Source organism: Ascaphus truei, chromosome 6 (assembly GCF_040206685.1).
Source record: "Ascaphus truei isolate aAscTru1 chromosome 6, aAscTru1.hap1, whole genome shotgun sequence".
NCBI classification, from domain to species: domain Eukaryota; kingdom Metazoa; phylum Chordata; class Amphibia; order Anura; family Ascaphidae; genus Ascaphus; species Ascaphus truei.
In genome coordinates, this window is record NC_134488.1 from 31,246,882 (window position 1) to 31,261,934 (window position 15,053).

Sequence of the window (15,053 nt, forward strand, 5' to 3'; positions counted from 1 at the left end):
GGGTGGTGTGCGTAGTGTTCAGAAAAACAGGCCCCCTTTTCTTTTTCGTCGTATCTTGCGGGAAAATCTCAAACTTTCATGAAAACTGAGTGCAATTATAGGTGTGTCACAGCAGTTTATCACATGTAATTATGAAATCATTATCGAATACATAATCTTTGGAATTGGTGACGGCGTGAGGACATCAAGCGTCTAGTTACAAATGGTGTTCAGCGAAGAAGATAAGCGAGTTATAAAGTGCTTGAGTCAAGAGGAAGAATTATGGTTACAAAAAACAAGACATAAAATGTTTCCTGATTGAGGAAAAAAATAAATCATTCTTAAAACAACGTATCGTTCAGGAGTGGGAGCCGCTGGATCAACGCGTTATTTGATTTTGCAATAAGACAGCAGCGTTCTCGTCTTCAGGCGTGCGTTTTAGCAGAAGGACATTTTGAACTCAGGATGTATAGTAATCTTAGTGTTTTACATCAAATTACAACAGTTTAACACATTTAAGAGCAAGGAAGGAAAACTTCCTATTTCTCGTTTAATAAACATGAAACCTAGCGCAGTGTATCTGGCACCAACATAATACTGTGACATCAATTTAGTTAACATCAGTTTGTCAGATCTGTGCTTCTTATATAGTGTAAATCTACATAAAAGAGCTGCAATTGTGCACATTTTCATGGAGATTGAGCGAGAAATATATCAAATATGATGAAAAAACAAAAGGGGCCCCTTTTTTTTTACTGAACACGGGGTGTGGGGGGTGGGGGGTGGGAGTGGGGTGTGTATGTATGTGCATGCGTGTATGTGCATTTAGTATGTATGGGTGTATGTATGGCATAGTCGCTACAAGTACTGCGTAAAACATCAGGTTTACTGGTGTGTATGTATGCAAAAGGTAGTCTGGCACTGCTGCCCGCACTCTGTACATAAACAGGCTTGGCAGAGCACACGGGTAGCAGAGGATGCCACTGCCCACACTAGATAGAAATATTACTACATACATAGAGCAGCTTGGCACTACCCACACAGTGTATATATAAATAGCCCTGCATAGAGGACACTGCCCCCCCCCCCCCCACACACACACACAGACAGAATACATCCTGAGGGACCACAGACAGAGTTCAAAGTTCTGTAATTTTCAAAATAAAGATCACACATCGTTTATAGACATTCTACACAAAGTACAAAAAAATAATTGCTAAATCAGAAGCATCCACAGGGCCGATTAAACGCCCCTTCCCGTTGCCACGGGGGGGGGGGGGGAGGGGGTTGGGGAGGGATCGGGGGCATCGCTGCAGGCCCCTCTGCCAACGGAAAGGGGCTCCTTAATTATACACATATGGTTACAAGTGTGCTTGCAAAAATTTCATTGGAAATATACACAAAGTTTTGTAAATATACACCGTATAACTGTTACACTTTCTATATTCAAACGAGAATTAAATCGACAATATGTTACAGTGACTTACAAGTAGACAAAATGCAAAAAACGAAAACAGGTTATCGTCTGTACAAGAAAAAAAAAAACCCCTCTATTTCCATCTTTTTATGGGCTTTGATTGAGTATAGGAAAATCTCATTTATATCAGCATTGATTTAAAAAAAAAAAAAATCAAGCACTAATTTCGACCAAATGACCCCGTCGCCAAACGTTTTTTTCTTTCTCTCTTTTTCTTTTTTTTTTTTTAAATCTCCCGGGGCAAGTAAAACAGAATTTTAAACGTGAACAAAGCTCTAAAAAAAATGGGAGAAAATGAAAAATGGTTTCTCTTTACTTCTGCTGAAATTACAATTTACAATTTACAACGTCACGACCATTATATTTGAAGAATTATTGAAATGCACAGTCTGGCCTAAAGTTTTTTTTTTTTTGCTTTTTGTTTTGTTTTTTCCTCCATCTCTACCCGCCCGCCCCCCCTCTCCCCCCCCCCCAAAAAAGGGATTATGTCGATTTCAAACTCACATTTACATTACTGCGGTTTTACAAATGTACAATTTTACAGTCAAAAGGTTATGTTCACTACCGAGGGAAACGTCCGTAATTAACATCAAAAACAAAGAGGAAAAAAAAAAAAAAAGAATTACTACAAAGTTTTATATATATATGCAAATTTCTATATCAAGTATACGCTACATATTTATAGAAAGCGAATGGTACGGTGGAATTAAGGTGGACATGCTAAGCTAAAGTCTTTCTTTGAAATAGGGAAATAGTAAAATGAGCAGTTCTACATCTTTACCACGGCCTCATTTCCGCCCTCTTATTATGGGGCTTTTCCACGCGCTCACAATAAAACAGAGGAGCATCGCTGCTTGCTCAGAACAAAATAATAATATATATTTATATATATATATATATTTATATATATAGATATGGAAATAAATGGAAATCTCCGACTAAATACAGCACGTTTAAAAAAAATAATAATAATAATAATAATAAGGGGAGAGGGAAGCAATCTTTTTTTTTTTTTAAAGTTTCGGTAACTTTTTTGAGTAGGGCAGAAAAACACCCCGGTTTGTAATATTGCGCTTACTGGTAACGTCCCCTTCTGCTTCTAAGGTTGTGTGTATTTCACAGCGAGGTGGAGAGAGAGAAAACAAAAATGGGAGCTCATCCTTCCCGCCCGGGGGTTAATATATTCACACGGACTATTGCACACACACACGTATATATATATACATATTTATATACACATATAAGTGTGTGTTTCGCAGGATAACAGGACATGTACAAGTTCAATATGTACAGGTAATTCTATACAGAGATACAGTGGGGGGGGCAGGTTGATTTTTAAAAAAAAAATAATAATTAATACGTGAGGTTTAATAAAATTAAAGACATTTACAAAGGTTGGCTGAAGGTTAGAACGGCTTCGTTCAACTCTCCTCGTGGTCCGAGGCGCTCTGCGGGGAGGGTGTAAAGAGCAGCGAGCGGTGGTTGTGTTGTAGAAAGGTTTTTGCCCTCTAGATGATGCCGTTAGAGGGCCCGCACATGGGCCCCAGATCCATCCCGTTCTTCATGTAGTATTTCTCCAGCTTAGCCAGGATGTGTTTGCCGTAAGTGTACTTGCGGAGCGTGGCGATGTGAGGTCGGATCTGAGGGGAGGAGAAGAGAATTAGCAAGGTCTGTTTGTAATCTTGTTTAAACTCCCCGTGCTCACCTGTCTCTGAAAGCTCAGTCCAACTTGCACGTCACTTGCTCACACTGAAGACCTCCCTTTTAGAAGCCCAATGAGAAGGTCCTGGGAACAGTCCAACCAACCTCACGTCCTTTATTCCAACCTCACGTCCTTTATTCCAACCCCACGTCCTTTATTACAACCTCACGTCCTTTATTCCAACCAACCTCACGTCCTTTATTCCAACCAACCTCACGTCCTTTATTCCAACCCCACGTTCTTTATTCCAACCTCACGTCCTTTATTCCAACCTCACGTCCTTTATTCCAACCTCACGTCCTTTATTCCAACCTCACGTCCTTTATTCCAACCTCACGTCCTTTATTCCAACCCCACGTCATTTATTCCAACCTCACGTCCTTTATTCCAACCTCACGTCCTTTATTCCAACCTCACGTCCTTTATTCCAACCTCACGTCCTTTATTCCAACCTCACGTCCTTTATTCCAACCTCACGTCCTTTATTCCAACCCCACGTCCTTTATTCCAACCCCACGTCCTTTATTCCAACCCCACGTCCTTTATTCCAACCCCACGTCCTTTATTCCAACCCCACGTCCTTTATTCCAAGCTCACGTCCTTTATTCCAAGCTCACGTCCTTTATTCCAAGCTCACGTCCTTTATTCCAACCAACTCACGTCCTTTATTCCAACCAACTCACGTCCTTTATTCCAACCAACTCACGTCCTTTATTCCAACCAACTCACGTCCTTTATTCCAACCAACTCACGTCCTTTATTCCAACCAACTCACGTCCTTTATTCCAACCAACTCACGTCCTTTATTCCAACCAACTCACGTCCTTTATTCCAACCAACTCACGTCCTTTATTCCAACCAACTCACGTCCTTTATTCCAACTCCACGTCCTTTATTACAACCTCACGTCCTTTATTCCAACCCCACGTCCTCTATTCCAACCCCACGTCCTTTATTACAACCCCACGTCCTTTATTACAACCCCACGTCCTTTATTACAACCCCACGTCCTTTATTACAACCTCACGTCCTTTATTCCAACCCCACGTCCTTTATTCCAACCTCACGTCCTTTATTCCAAGCTCACGTCCTTTATTCCAAGCTCACGTCCTTTATTCCAACCAACGTACGTCCTTTATTCCAACCAACGTACGTCCTTTATTCCAACCAACTCACGTCCTTTATTCCAACCAACTCACGTCCTTTATTCCAACCAACTCACGTCCTTTATTCCAACCAACTCACGTCCTTTATTCCAACCAACTCACGTCCTTTATTCCAACCAACTCACGTCCTTTATTCCAACCAACTCACGTCCTTTATTCCAACCAACTCACGTCCTTTATTCCAACTCCACGTCCTTTATTACAACCTCACGTCCTTTATTACAACCCCACGTCCTTTATTCCAACCCCACGTCCTTTATTCCAACCAACTCACGTCCTTTATTCCAACCAACTCACGTCCTTTATTCCAACCAACTCACGTCCTTTATTACAACCCCACGTCCTTTATTACAACCCCACGTCCTTTATTACAACCCCACGTCCTTAATTCCAACCTCACGTCCTTAATTCCAACCCCACGTCCTTTATCCCAACCTCACGTCCTTTATTACAACCTCACGTCCTTTATTACAACCTCACGTCCTTTATTACAACCTCACGTCCTTTATTACAACCCCACGTCCTTTATTACAACCTCACGTCCTTTATTACAACCTCACGTCCTTTATTACAACCCCACGTCCTTTATTACAACCTCACGTCCTTTATTACAACCTCACGTCCTTTATTACAACCTCACGTCCTTTATTACAACCTCACGTCCTTTATTACAACCTCACGTCCTGTATTCCAACCTCACGTCCTTAATCCCCCTCCCTCCCCCCATGCCAGGGAGAGCAACCCTCCCGCCTCCCATGCCACCAGGATTCCTCCTCTCCCATGATGTTACCGAAATATTGCCACCCAGACCAAACTCCACTAACCGATTACACCAGAGTTGTGCCCACCAGTGGCTACAATTACTTCCGCCCCCCCCCCCCCCCCCCACCACCTTTGATGCCACTTTGCAGGATAGCGTGAAATAAAGCACGGATGGGAGAGGGTTGGGGGGCAGTGAGATGAAGGATGGAAAGGGGGCGGAGCATAAAGGAACAGGGATGGGGCAGAAAGGGGGAGGAGCATAAAGGGAAAGGGGGAGGAGCATAAAGAGATAGGGGAGGAGCACAAAGGGAAAGGGGGAGGAGCGGAAAGGGCCAGCAGCTCACCTTGTGCATGACGATCTTGCGCTGGGCCGGCTCTGCCACGTCGATCATTTTCTGAACCACGTAGTTGGCATACTGGTCTTTCATCATGGTGTATAAGGCACTATGAGGCCCATCATTCATTGTGCATACCTCGTCTATCAGCATGGCCCGTTCCGTGCGAGAGGCGTGCGTTACACACTTCTCTACTACGTTACTGCGGAGACACCAGGTCACAGTGAACCACGGCATTCAGATACACAACCCAGCCCCGGGGATTTAGTGGGGGACCGACGCTGTAACCCCTTTTAACACATTACTGTCATTAGGTCACTTTGCTTTTCCGTGGCACAGACGTGAGATATCAGAACTACGCCTTTATGAAATACAAAAACAGCCGTACCCCAGCACCCCGTACCTGGCAAACTTGTGCTGGCTGAGGACCAGGACGTTCCCCCGGATCTCCGCTACGATTTTACTCTTGTCTTCCGGCCGGCCGTGCTCCAGAACGTGCTGGATGACGTAATTTCCGTATTGATCCTGCGAGTTACGGAAGAGCAGAAGAGATTAGGGGCTGCACGGCATTGGAAATGGGCAGGAGTAGGAGGGATGGTCCCATGGACCACATCGCTGCCCGGCGGGCCCACCACACACCGCTGCCCGGCGGGCCCACCACACATCGCGGAGCAAAACATTTGGAAACTACACTTGGTGCAATTAAGTCTGAGGAAGGACTGACCCCTTAAACAGGTCACTGCCATTGATATACTTCGGTCCTAGGAGTGACTAATCCTTTTAGAAAAACCAGATCTGCCCGTTACCTGTACTAACTGCTCCGTGTGCTGGTGCAATTCCTCCAGAATGGGTAGCGTCTGCTCTGGAAGGCAATGCTCCAGTATACGCTGGATCACTCTGCAGCCGTACGGATGTGTAGACAGTGCGAACACCTGCAGGGAGCGCGTGCAACAGCAGAGGATCAATTCCAGCATCCACCAGCACTCCCCTCCATTCTCTCCCACCCCCAACATCTCCTATATCTACTTCTCTCCTCCCTCCCCTTTCGTACTCCCCTCTTATATGCCCCACTCCTGAATCCTCCCCTCCCCCATATCCTCCTCCCTCTCCTACCCCCCACGCTTCCTCCTCGTGTATAATCCTGCGCTTCTCAGTACCTGGCTTTTGAAGGCATCGATGATGAACTGCAAGGACTGCGGCTGAACACACTCTATACATTTCTGTACCACGTGGTTTCCATTCTGGTCCTTCACACACTTCAACACGTGGCCATCCAGCTCTCGCACCATCTCATTCTGCCGAGAATAGGAGGGAAGTGAGAGGGTGACATAAGGGAGAGCAAGCGGGGCGGAAAGGAAAGAGGGAGGGAAAGATAGGAAGGAGCAAGGGGACAGGTAGGTGTGTGTGTGTGTGTGTGTGTGTGTGTGTGTATATATATATATATATATATATATGTATATATGTATATATGTATGCGTGTATATGTATATATGCGTGCGTGTATATGTATATATGTATATATATGTATATGCACAAAACCGATAAATATATACACAGATAGATACATACATTTGTATAAACACACACACCATATGTGTATGTATACATGTATAAATACAATTTGTATATGAATTTATTGTATTTATTATTTATCTTTAAATATGTAAACACGGCACATTAATGATTCCATTGGCTCACTCCCCGATGATCCATAGTTGATATTGTGATAGCAACATGTCTCTGGCGCCCGTGGCAGGGCAAAAGTTCACATTTGAGTAGTCAGACCAGGCCGTGCCCAAGCAGCGGGCAGTAACACTTACAATGACCTGCTGATCGGGAGGGATGAACTCCAGTGCTTTCTGAATGACACGACACCCGTACATCTGCAGTGCCAGAGACAGCACGTGCCCGCGGATCCTCTCCGCCAGCGCCAGCTTCTGCTCCAGGCTGCCAAACTGCGGACAAACAGAAGCAGAAGGCGTTTAGTGGCAAAGTGCTTTGGCAGGGTTAATATCAATTACAGGCCCCACTCACATTGAAGTGGTTTAACGTCTCTGCGCCTCTTAGCGGAACATAATGAGGTGATAATACACAGAAAGGGGCCTGCAATTAATTAACCCGCCACCTAACCTCTTGTGATCAGACTGTTTCTCAACCGCTGGATGTGCAGGGAGTTTGTTGACACAGTCCTTTTGGCTGCCATCAGCAGCCAAAGAAATAAACAGGAAGTTAGTTAACCCATTCAGTGCCAGAGGGTTGTGTGATTGTGTCCACAGATCCTCCCGGCAAGTCCGCATGAGGTTTCTGTACTGTCCGTCGGGAGGCATGCGGCTGGGAGGGGGGGTCCATGTGATACAGCCTCTAAACAGGAAGCAATGACGTAAGGCAGGGGTGCTCCATGCTAACCCTCCCAACATGTCAGGTTTTCAGGATATCCCAGCTTCAGCACAAATAACTCAATCAGGCCACCTGTGCTGAAACAGGGGTATTCTAAAAACTTGACCTGTTGGGGGAGAGGGGGGGTTTGCCGACTGGACTTTTCTTGATGTACCCCGCACATCAATAGGTCACTAAAGGGGTTAATTACTAGGTAAGGTAACAGCTTTATGGAGTGTGTCCCCTCAGACAGGAAGCCAATTTGACTTCGGGGCAACTGCACTTTTCCAAGCAGATTAATTATATCAATAGGTTGTTTTCTGCATGTTTGGTGGGACCGACCCCTTAAATTTGTAATAAAAAGGTGTCTTCACCCAGAAATGCTTTAAAAAGGGTCAGTCCCTCCTGGGACCAAAGTGTACTAATGGCAGTGACATGTTTAAGGGATCAGACTCTCCTAGGGGCAAAGTGTACTAATGGCACTGACATGTTTAAGGGATCAGACTCTCCTAGGGGCAAAGTGTACTAATGGCAGGGACATGTTTAAGGGGTCAGTCCCTCCTAGGGACAAAGTGTACCAATGGCAGGGAGATGTTTAAGGGGTCAGTCCCTCCTAGGACCTATAGGGAAATCTTTGAGGGGTAACAGCTATTTGATGCCTTTATTACCAAAATCTGACACCTATGTAATTTAGGTGTACATGTATTTTTTAAATCAGCTCGGTTAAACATAATGAGCTGAGATTTTCTCTGGCTGTTCTCTTTGTCCGATGTGACTGTGTCCAACAAGAGTTTGCACCGGCAAAGCCCCTCCTCTCTCCTCTTCCCCCTTAGCTTTACTGGCTCTCTAATAGGGTCAGAGTGGAGCAAGGGAAACAAAACAAACAAAAAAACACATGAAGTAAAAAACCCTTCCCGGGGCTCAGAAGAAAAAGGATTGGTGAAGCTAAATCTTTGTTTTTAGCACAATTAGATTTAAGAGACGCCTTTTAGATCGTTCCATTCTTTAAAAGAAAACCCTGTTTGTCGCATACGCTGGGTTGTCCCTTTAAAGCCCTTAAACGCACCCCCTGTCACCGGGGAGAAATCCTGGCCTTACGAGCGATTGATGCATTAACACAGGCCACAAATAGACTTTGGTGTCACAATAGTATAGCTTAGATCAGGGGCGGCCAACTGCAGTCCTCAAGGGCCACCAACAGGTCAGGTTTTAAGGATATCCCTGCTTCAGCACAAGTGGCTCAATCAGTGGCTCTGACTGAGCTACCCGTGCTGAAGCAGGGATAGCCTCAAAACCTGACCTGTTGGTGGCCCTTGAGGACTGCAGTTGCCCACCTCTGGATTATTATATATACTTCTTTTTTTTTTTTGAAGCTGGGACTGACCTCGAAGAATTTCTGTATGACGTAATTCCCGAACACGTCCACCATTAGCTGATAAGCGGCCTGCAGGATCTCGTTAAACACCAACTGCCGCTCCGCGGGAGTCGCGCGCTCCAGTTTCAGCTGGATAAACCTGCGGGGAAGATGAAAACAAGACGCTCAGTTCCCATAAAAAGAGAACCAAGAGCAGCGTGGTGTCTGCCAACGGGTGATTATAAATATTCCTACCTAGCACGAACCGCCAACACGGGGCCCTCGTACCAGAACGTTTGCAATGCCATTCTGGGGGCCGGGGGCAGAGGTCGGTCAGGTGACTTCCCCCAAGAGCAGTCTGGGATTCGGAGGCGGTGTCTAATGCAGGGGAGGGGCCCAACCCCAGTTCAAGGGGCACCAACAGGTCGGGTTTTGAGGATATCCCTGCTTCAGCACAGGTGGCTCAATCAGTGGCTCAGTTGAAGACTGCACTACCTGTGCTGAAGCAGGGATAGCCTAAAAAGCCGACCTGTTGGTGGCCCTTGAGGACTGGAGATGGCCGCTCCTGGTTTAGATTCCTTTGGGGTTTGGGTCTCAGGTAAGGTGGTGCTTCACTTTAAGTACATTTTCGCTTTACATATATGCTTCGGTCCCATTGCGTATGTTAATGCGGGGTATGCCTGTATCCCACCCAATATCCATGTAATTCTATTTAGATGCCTCCCATGTATGTGTGTGTTACCTTGTGTACTTGTACTTACTGTACCATTTAAAAAACTAATAATGAAAAAGTAGTTATCAGTCCCGGTTTTAACACAGGTGGCTCAATCAAAGACTGAGGCACCTGTGCTGAAGCAGGGATATATACAGTGTATGATCAGAGGTAGATCAAAAAAGGTTCCCAAATTATTGCACTCATCCAAATCAAATAGTTGTTGCTAGACATAGTCGTCTTCAATTAGAGTATATCATTAAATGGTGTGATACACCCAGACTGTATATCAGGCTAAATAACCGAATATGGGTATCCAGAACCATCAAAAGGTAACCGGTCAAAACTTATTTTTATGTTATCTCTGATATCAACATTACTGTTTATAATCATTGCTTTGGAGGATTTAATCAACCGATGACTGTAACTGCATGAGGCAGCATGGTTCTGTACATGTAAATGATCATTACAGGAGGATTCAGAGAGGCATGTGAATAACATTACCGCTCATTACATGCACACTGACCTCACCACTGGGGACTGTAAACCATACACTGTATATATTTATCACTAAGTGGGTATGATACATTGAATACAGTTTTATTGTTTTGTTCCCTTGGAGGTGCTTTTAGTTTGGACCGGTTACCTTTTGATGGTTCTGGATACCCATATTCGGTTATTTAGCCTGATATACAGCCTGGGTGTATCACACCATTTAATGATATACTCTAATTGAAGACGACTATGTCTAGCAACAACTATTTAATTTGGATGAGTGCAATAATTTGGGAACCTTTTTTGATCTACCTCTGATCATACTATATATATGTTCAATATTTCCCCTATGCACCTCCTATATTCAATTATTTCACCTTTACATTGTATTACTAAGGTTGAGCAGCTAGTATCAATTTCTGAAGCCTTGATATCCTGAAAACCTGGCCTGTTGGTGGCTCTTGGAAACGGGAGCTGCCCACCCCTGGCCTGTTCGTTAAGCTATTCCTGCATAAGGTAATTTGGGAATCTCTGCCATCTTTACACAATAACACCACAGTCCCTGGTTATAGGTAAACGACAGTGAGGATAAGGGGCCACAGCTGGAACTGAGCCTGCATCGCTGTGACTACAGAGCGGGCACCGGAGCTGCTATAAACCTTACACGTGCGAGTGCAAGACCAACGTGCGAGTGCAAGACCAACGTGCGAGGGCAAGACCAACGCGCGAGGGCAAGACCAACGCGCGAGGGCAAGACCAACGCGCGAGGGCAAGACCAACGCGCGAGCACAAGACCAACGCGCGAGGGCAAGACCAACGCGCGAGGGCAAGACCAACGCGCGAGGGCAAGACCAACGCGCGAGCACAAGACCAACGCGCGAGGGCAAGACCAACGCGCGAGGGCAAGACCAACGCGCGAGGGCAAGACCAACGCGCGAGCACAAGACCAACGCGCGAGCACAAGACCAACGCGCGAGCTCAAGATCAACGCGCGAGCGCAAGACCAACGTGCTCAAACCAAAACCAAGTGGTGCATTCACCATCAACACACTAACAGCGCTATGAATAACCAACACTGCATATTCAGCATAAAGCCTTAAAACTGACAGCACAAATGTGTGGATGGAAGACAAACATCACCACAAACACACAAAAGATGTCTATACACAACTACTACTAACCCAGCCTTGCACTCAAGATAAAAACTGTTTAACTCTAACCAATCTAGAACCATATGTAGACCAACAACCACCTAACCACACACCTACAACCTTCGCGACTAACACACTAAACACTACAAACACACAGCATTGTGTATACAAGACCAACTTTGATACCATACAACACAACTTGTTTGATCATCACAAACACATCACTGATGTTTCAACATTGTATTGAACGTTGTAGGTTTGTACTGGTTAAACAAACATTGTGTATACAATACAAACTTTTAAACCATCACAAACACACAACAGTGTACACAACAAACTGATAGACATGACAAATACACATCATTATGGTGATGCTACAGTTTGCCTTGTGCAAAGGACAAAACCCCTTGACGCCAGCCCCTGGCTTGCTCCAGACGGCAGCCTGCCACCCCGGCTTATGGTGCAGATTGCCAGCTCGCGTGCCTCCGGTACCTGGATCCGTGCTGGTCCTGGGAGAACTCCATGATGTGCCCGGCGATCTCTCGTAGCTGCAGGTTCGGGTAGCGGTTGTTGCGGAAGTCCTCGAGCAGCCGGCTGCGGCCAGACGGCATGACGTCGGACATGCCGTAGCGCAGGCGGGAGGAGGGGAAGAGCGTGCTGCTCGGGCTGAACAGGCTGGAGGCGCTACTCGTGCTGCGGTACTTGGCCTCTGCCCCGGGGGCGGCGGAGATGTAGCGGCCGCTGCCGTTAGTCAGGCCCCCTGTGGGATGGGAGGAAGTAGCTTTAGTTAGTGGGAGACGGCAATGCGGGGGGGAAGATGCACTTATATGTTGTCATGTGTATTACTGCGGTGAAGCGCTATGTACATTTAGTGCGCGTGTATACATGTGTATATACATATACATGTATATATATATATATATATATATATATATATATATATATATATAGTGTGCGTGTATATATAACCGTGTATAGAGTGCGCGTGTATACATAGTGTGTGCGCGCGCGACACACACACACACACACACACACACACACACACACACACACACACACACACACACGGGTGTGCGTGGGCGTAATGTGTGTGGACATGTGCGAGCATGGGAAACCTACCCAGCCTTGAAAATTGCAAAGCCAGTACAACCAACCTCACACTGATGAGACCCATTAAGGTTGAAACATGTCTGCGAGTGGTTTGACTGGTTTTGCATCTGATTCCCATGCTGTGCTTAAAAGCTGTGTGAACAGCAGAGCATTAGCTTATATGGGCTCCATGTAAATGGATTTCAGGCAAAATGTGACATTGTGTGCTCATTTGCATGTCATTTCCCAGAATCCCTTGCTACAGTGGAAGCACTGTATGCCGGGGATAATGGGTGAAAGGCAGGGGTGCAGACCTGTCTAAGACATGTGAATGTGCTCACAAGTGATATTCTTTATTGGCTATATGCTAACGGTGGAGTTTTTTTGTCGCCTTTTTCACCCACCATAACAAACTATAGTGTGCGTGTGTGTATAGAGCAGTACAGTGTGTGTGTGCGTATAGAGCAGTATATAGTATGCGTGCATATATATATATATATATATATATATATATATATATATATAGAGCAGTATTTGGCGTTATAGCAGTATATAGCGTGTGTATATTGCGGTATATATAGCAGTATAAAGCGTGTGTATATTGCAGTATTTAGTGTGCGTGTGTATACATACATATATACATACATACATAGCAAATGGAAATATTACTGTGAGCTCATTTGCATGTCTTAGACAGGTCTGCAACCCCTGCCTTTCACCATTATCACCCAGCACTCCCACTGCAGCAAAGGATTCTGGGAAATGACATGCAAATGAGCACACAGTGCAAACAGTATATTTTTATCCCTGATACTCTGTATGGTATTTACTTATTGTTTGCGCCTGTATTTCTCTATATCTATATATCTAGTAGTATATATAGTATATAGTGTGTGTGTGTGTGTGTGTATATTGCAGTATATAGTGTGCGTGTGTATATTGCAGTATATAGTGTGTGTGTGCGTGTGTATAGCAGTATATAGTGTGTGTGTGCGTGTGTATAGCAGTATATAGTGTGCGTGTACGGTATATTGGTGAATCTGTGCAAGTAGGGAGGGAGGGAGGTAGGTAGGTAGTAAATGGCGGAGGGTACCATTAAACCTTTCATTATCAGTGGGGCCAGCAATACACAGCAGAGCACTCTGTGGTTAGACAGCGTGTGCCCTGCGATGTGCTGGAGCAGTCAGCCCGAGGGCTCCCAGCGTGCGCCCCGTACCCAGGTTCAGGCTGGACGATGATCCGTGGGAAGACAGGGATGGGGGCGGTGTCTGGGAGTGGCTGGGCCCCTGGCTGGGAAGGGGCATGCCCACGGGGCCCGGGGAAGAGGAGAAGCCCAGGCCGTTGTAGAAGCTGTGTCCGATGGGGGTCAGGCTGCTGGACGTTCTTTTGTACAGGTCACTGCTGCCCGTCAGGGAGTCTCGCCGAGAGCCGCCGCCCGTGTTGGAATTGGCAACTGATAGAAGAGGGGAGAAAGATTGGAGGAATAATTCTCTGTGTCATGGCGTCAACCTGCCGTAGGAGGGACAGACCCACCCCTTCTGATGTCACCCTTAGGGGGGAGGGCAAGACTCATAGGTCCTTCCAGTCTGTCACGGTCACCCTTTGGTGTGAGGGACAGACTCCAGGCCCCATAGCCCCACTTCTTCCACTGTCACAGTTACCCTGTGGTGGGAGGGACAGACTCCCTGTATCTCCGTCATTAACCAACTTAAAATGCACACTCTCACACACACACTCTCTCTCTCTCTCACACACACACACACACACACTCTGTCACACACACACACACACACACACACACACACACACACACACACACACACACACACACACACACACACACACACACACACACACACACACTCCTTCTCCCCTTCTCACCAGCTGTCCCGAAGCCCCCGAGGGCCGAGCTGAGTGTGGCCCCCAGTGAGCCGCTGCTCCCAAAGCCCAGGGAACCGTTTCCTGGCTGGCCGGAGCTCTGAGAGAACAGGGAGCTGCTCTGCGAGTTGCCGGTCAGGGAGTTGGTGCCATAGAAGGAGCTGGAAGCCATGTTCTGGTTGCCCTGCTGCTGCTGCTGCTGCGACTGCTGCTGCTGCTGGGAGCTCAGCTGGCGGAAGGGTCCATTGCTGGAGCCCCCTTGGCCGTTAGAGGCGGCAGCTGCAGCTACGGCTGGGGAGAGAGCGCGGTTATATAGACGGGGCGCATGTTCAACCCCTTTTGCTATTGATGCTACAACCCCCCCATAACCATCCAGAAAAGCGGTCAGCCATCGCTATTCTTCAACACCCCGACATCTTGCACATCGCGCCCCGTTTGCTATTCTGACAATATATTGCCTGGTTATCCCACGTCTCTGAGATTGGTCGCGTTCATAGGACTGGCCTTTGAAGTGGAAATAGACCGTGAGCTCTTATGGGGACGCAGGAAGTTGTGAATGGAAAGAACGTCGTTAGAC

The 15,053-nt window shown here is 46.3% G+C and overlaps 1 protein-coding gene across 10 annotated transcripts in view; it reads right to left on the reverse strand.

Annotated features, from left to right (window-relative positions):
- Nucleotides 1–1,112: 1,112 nt before the first annotated feature.
- Nucleotides 1,113–15,053, reverse strand: part of PUM1 (pumilio RNA binding family member 1) — a 48,921-nt gene continuing 34,980 nt past the window's right edge. For all 10 annotated transcript variants that reach the window (XM_075603833.1, XM_075603832.1, XM_075603831.1 and 7 more), the window contains 10 exons: nucleotides 14,480–14,767; nucleotides 13,815–14,051; nucleotides 12,002–12,269; nucleotides 9,182–9,311; nucleotides 7,242–7,376; nucleotides 6,579–6,716; nucleotides 6,228–6,353; nucleotides 5,825–5,946; nucleotides 5,431–5,623; nucleotides 1,113–3,096 (listed from right to left, as the gene is read on the reverse strand). In XM_075603833.1, the coding sequence (XP_075459948.1) occupies nucleotides 2,965–3,096; nucleotides 5,431–5,623; nucleotides 5,825–5,946; nucleotides 6,228–6,353; nucleotides 6,579–6,716; nucleotides 7,242–7,376; nucleotides 9,182–9,311; nucleotides 12,002–12,269; nucleotides 13,815–14,051; nucleotides 14,480–14,767 (1,769 nt within the window). In that variant the 3' untranslated portion in view covers nucleotides 1,113–2,964. The remainder of the gene's footprint in view (nucleotides 3,097–5,430; nucleotides 5,624–5,824; nucleotides 5,947–6,227; nucleotides 6,354–6,578; nucleotides 6,717–7,241; nucleotides 7,377–9,181; nucleotides 9,312–12,001; nucleotides 12,270–13,814; nucleotides 14,052–14,479; nucleotides 14,768–15,053) is intronic.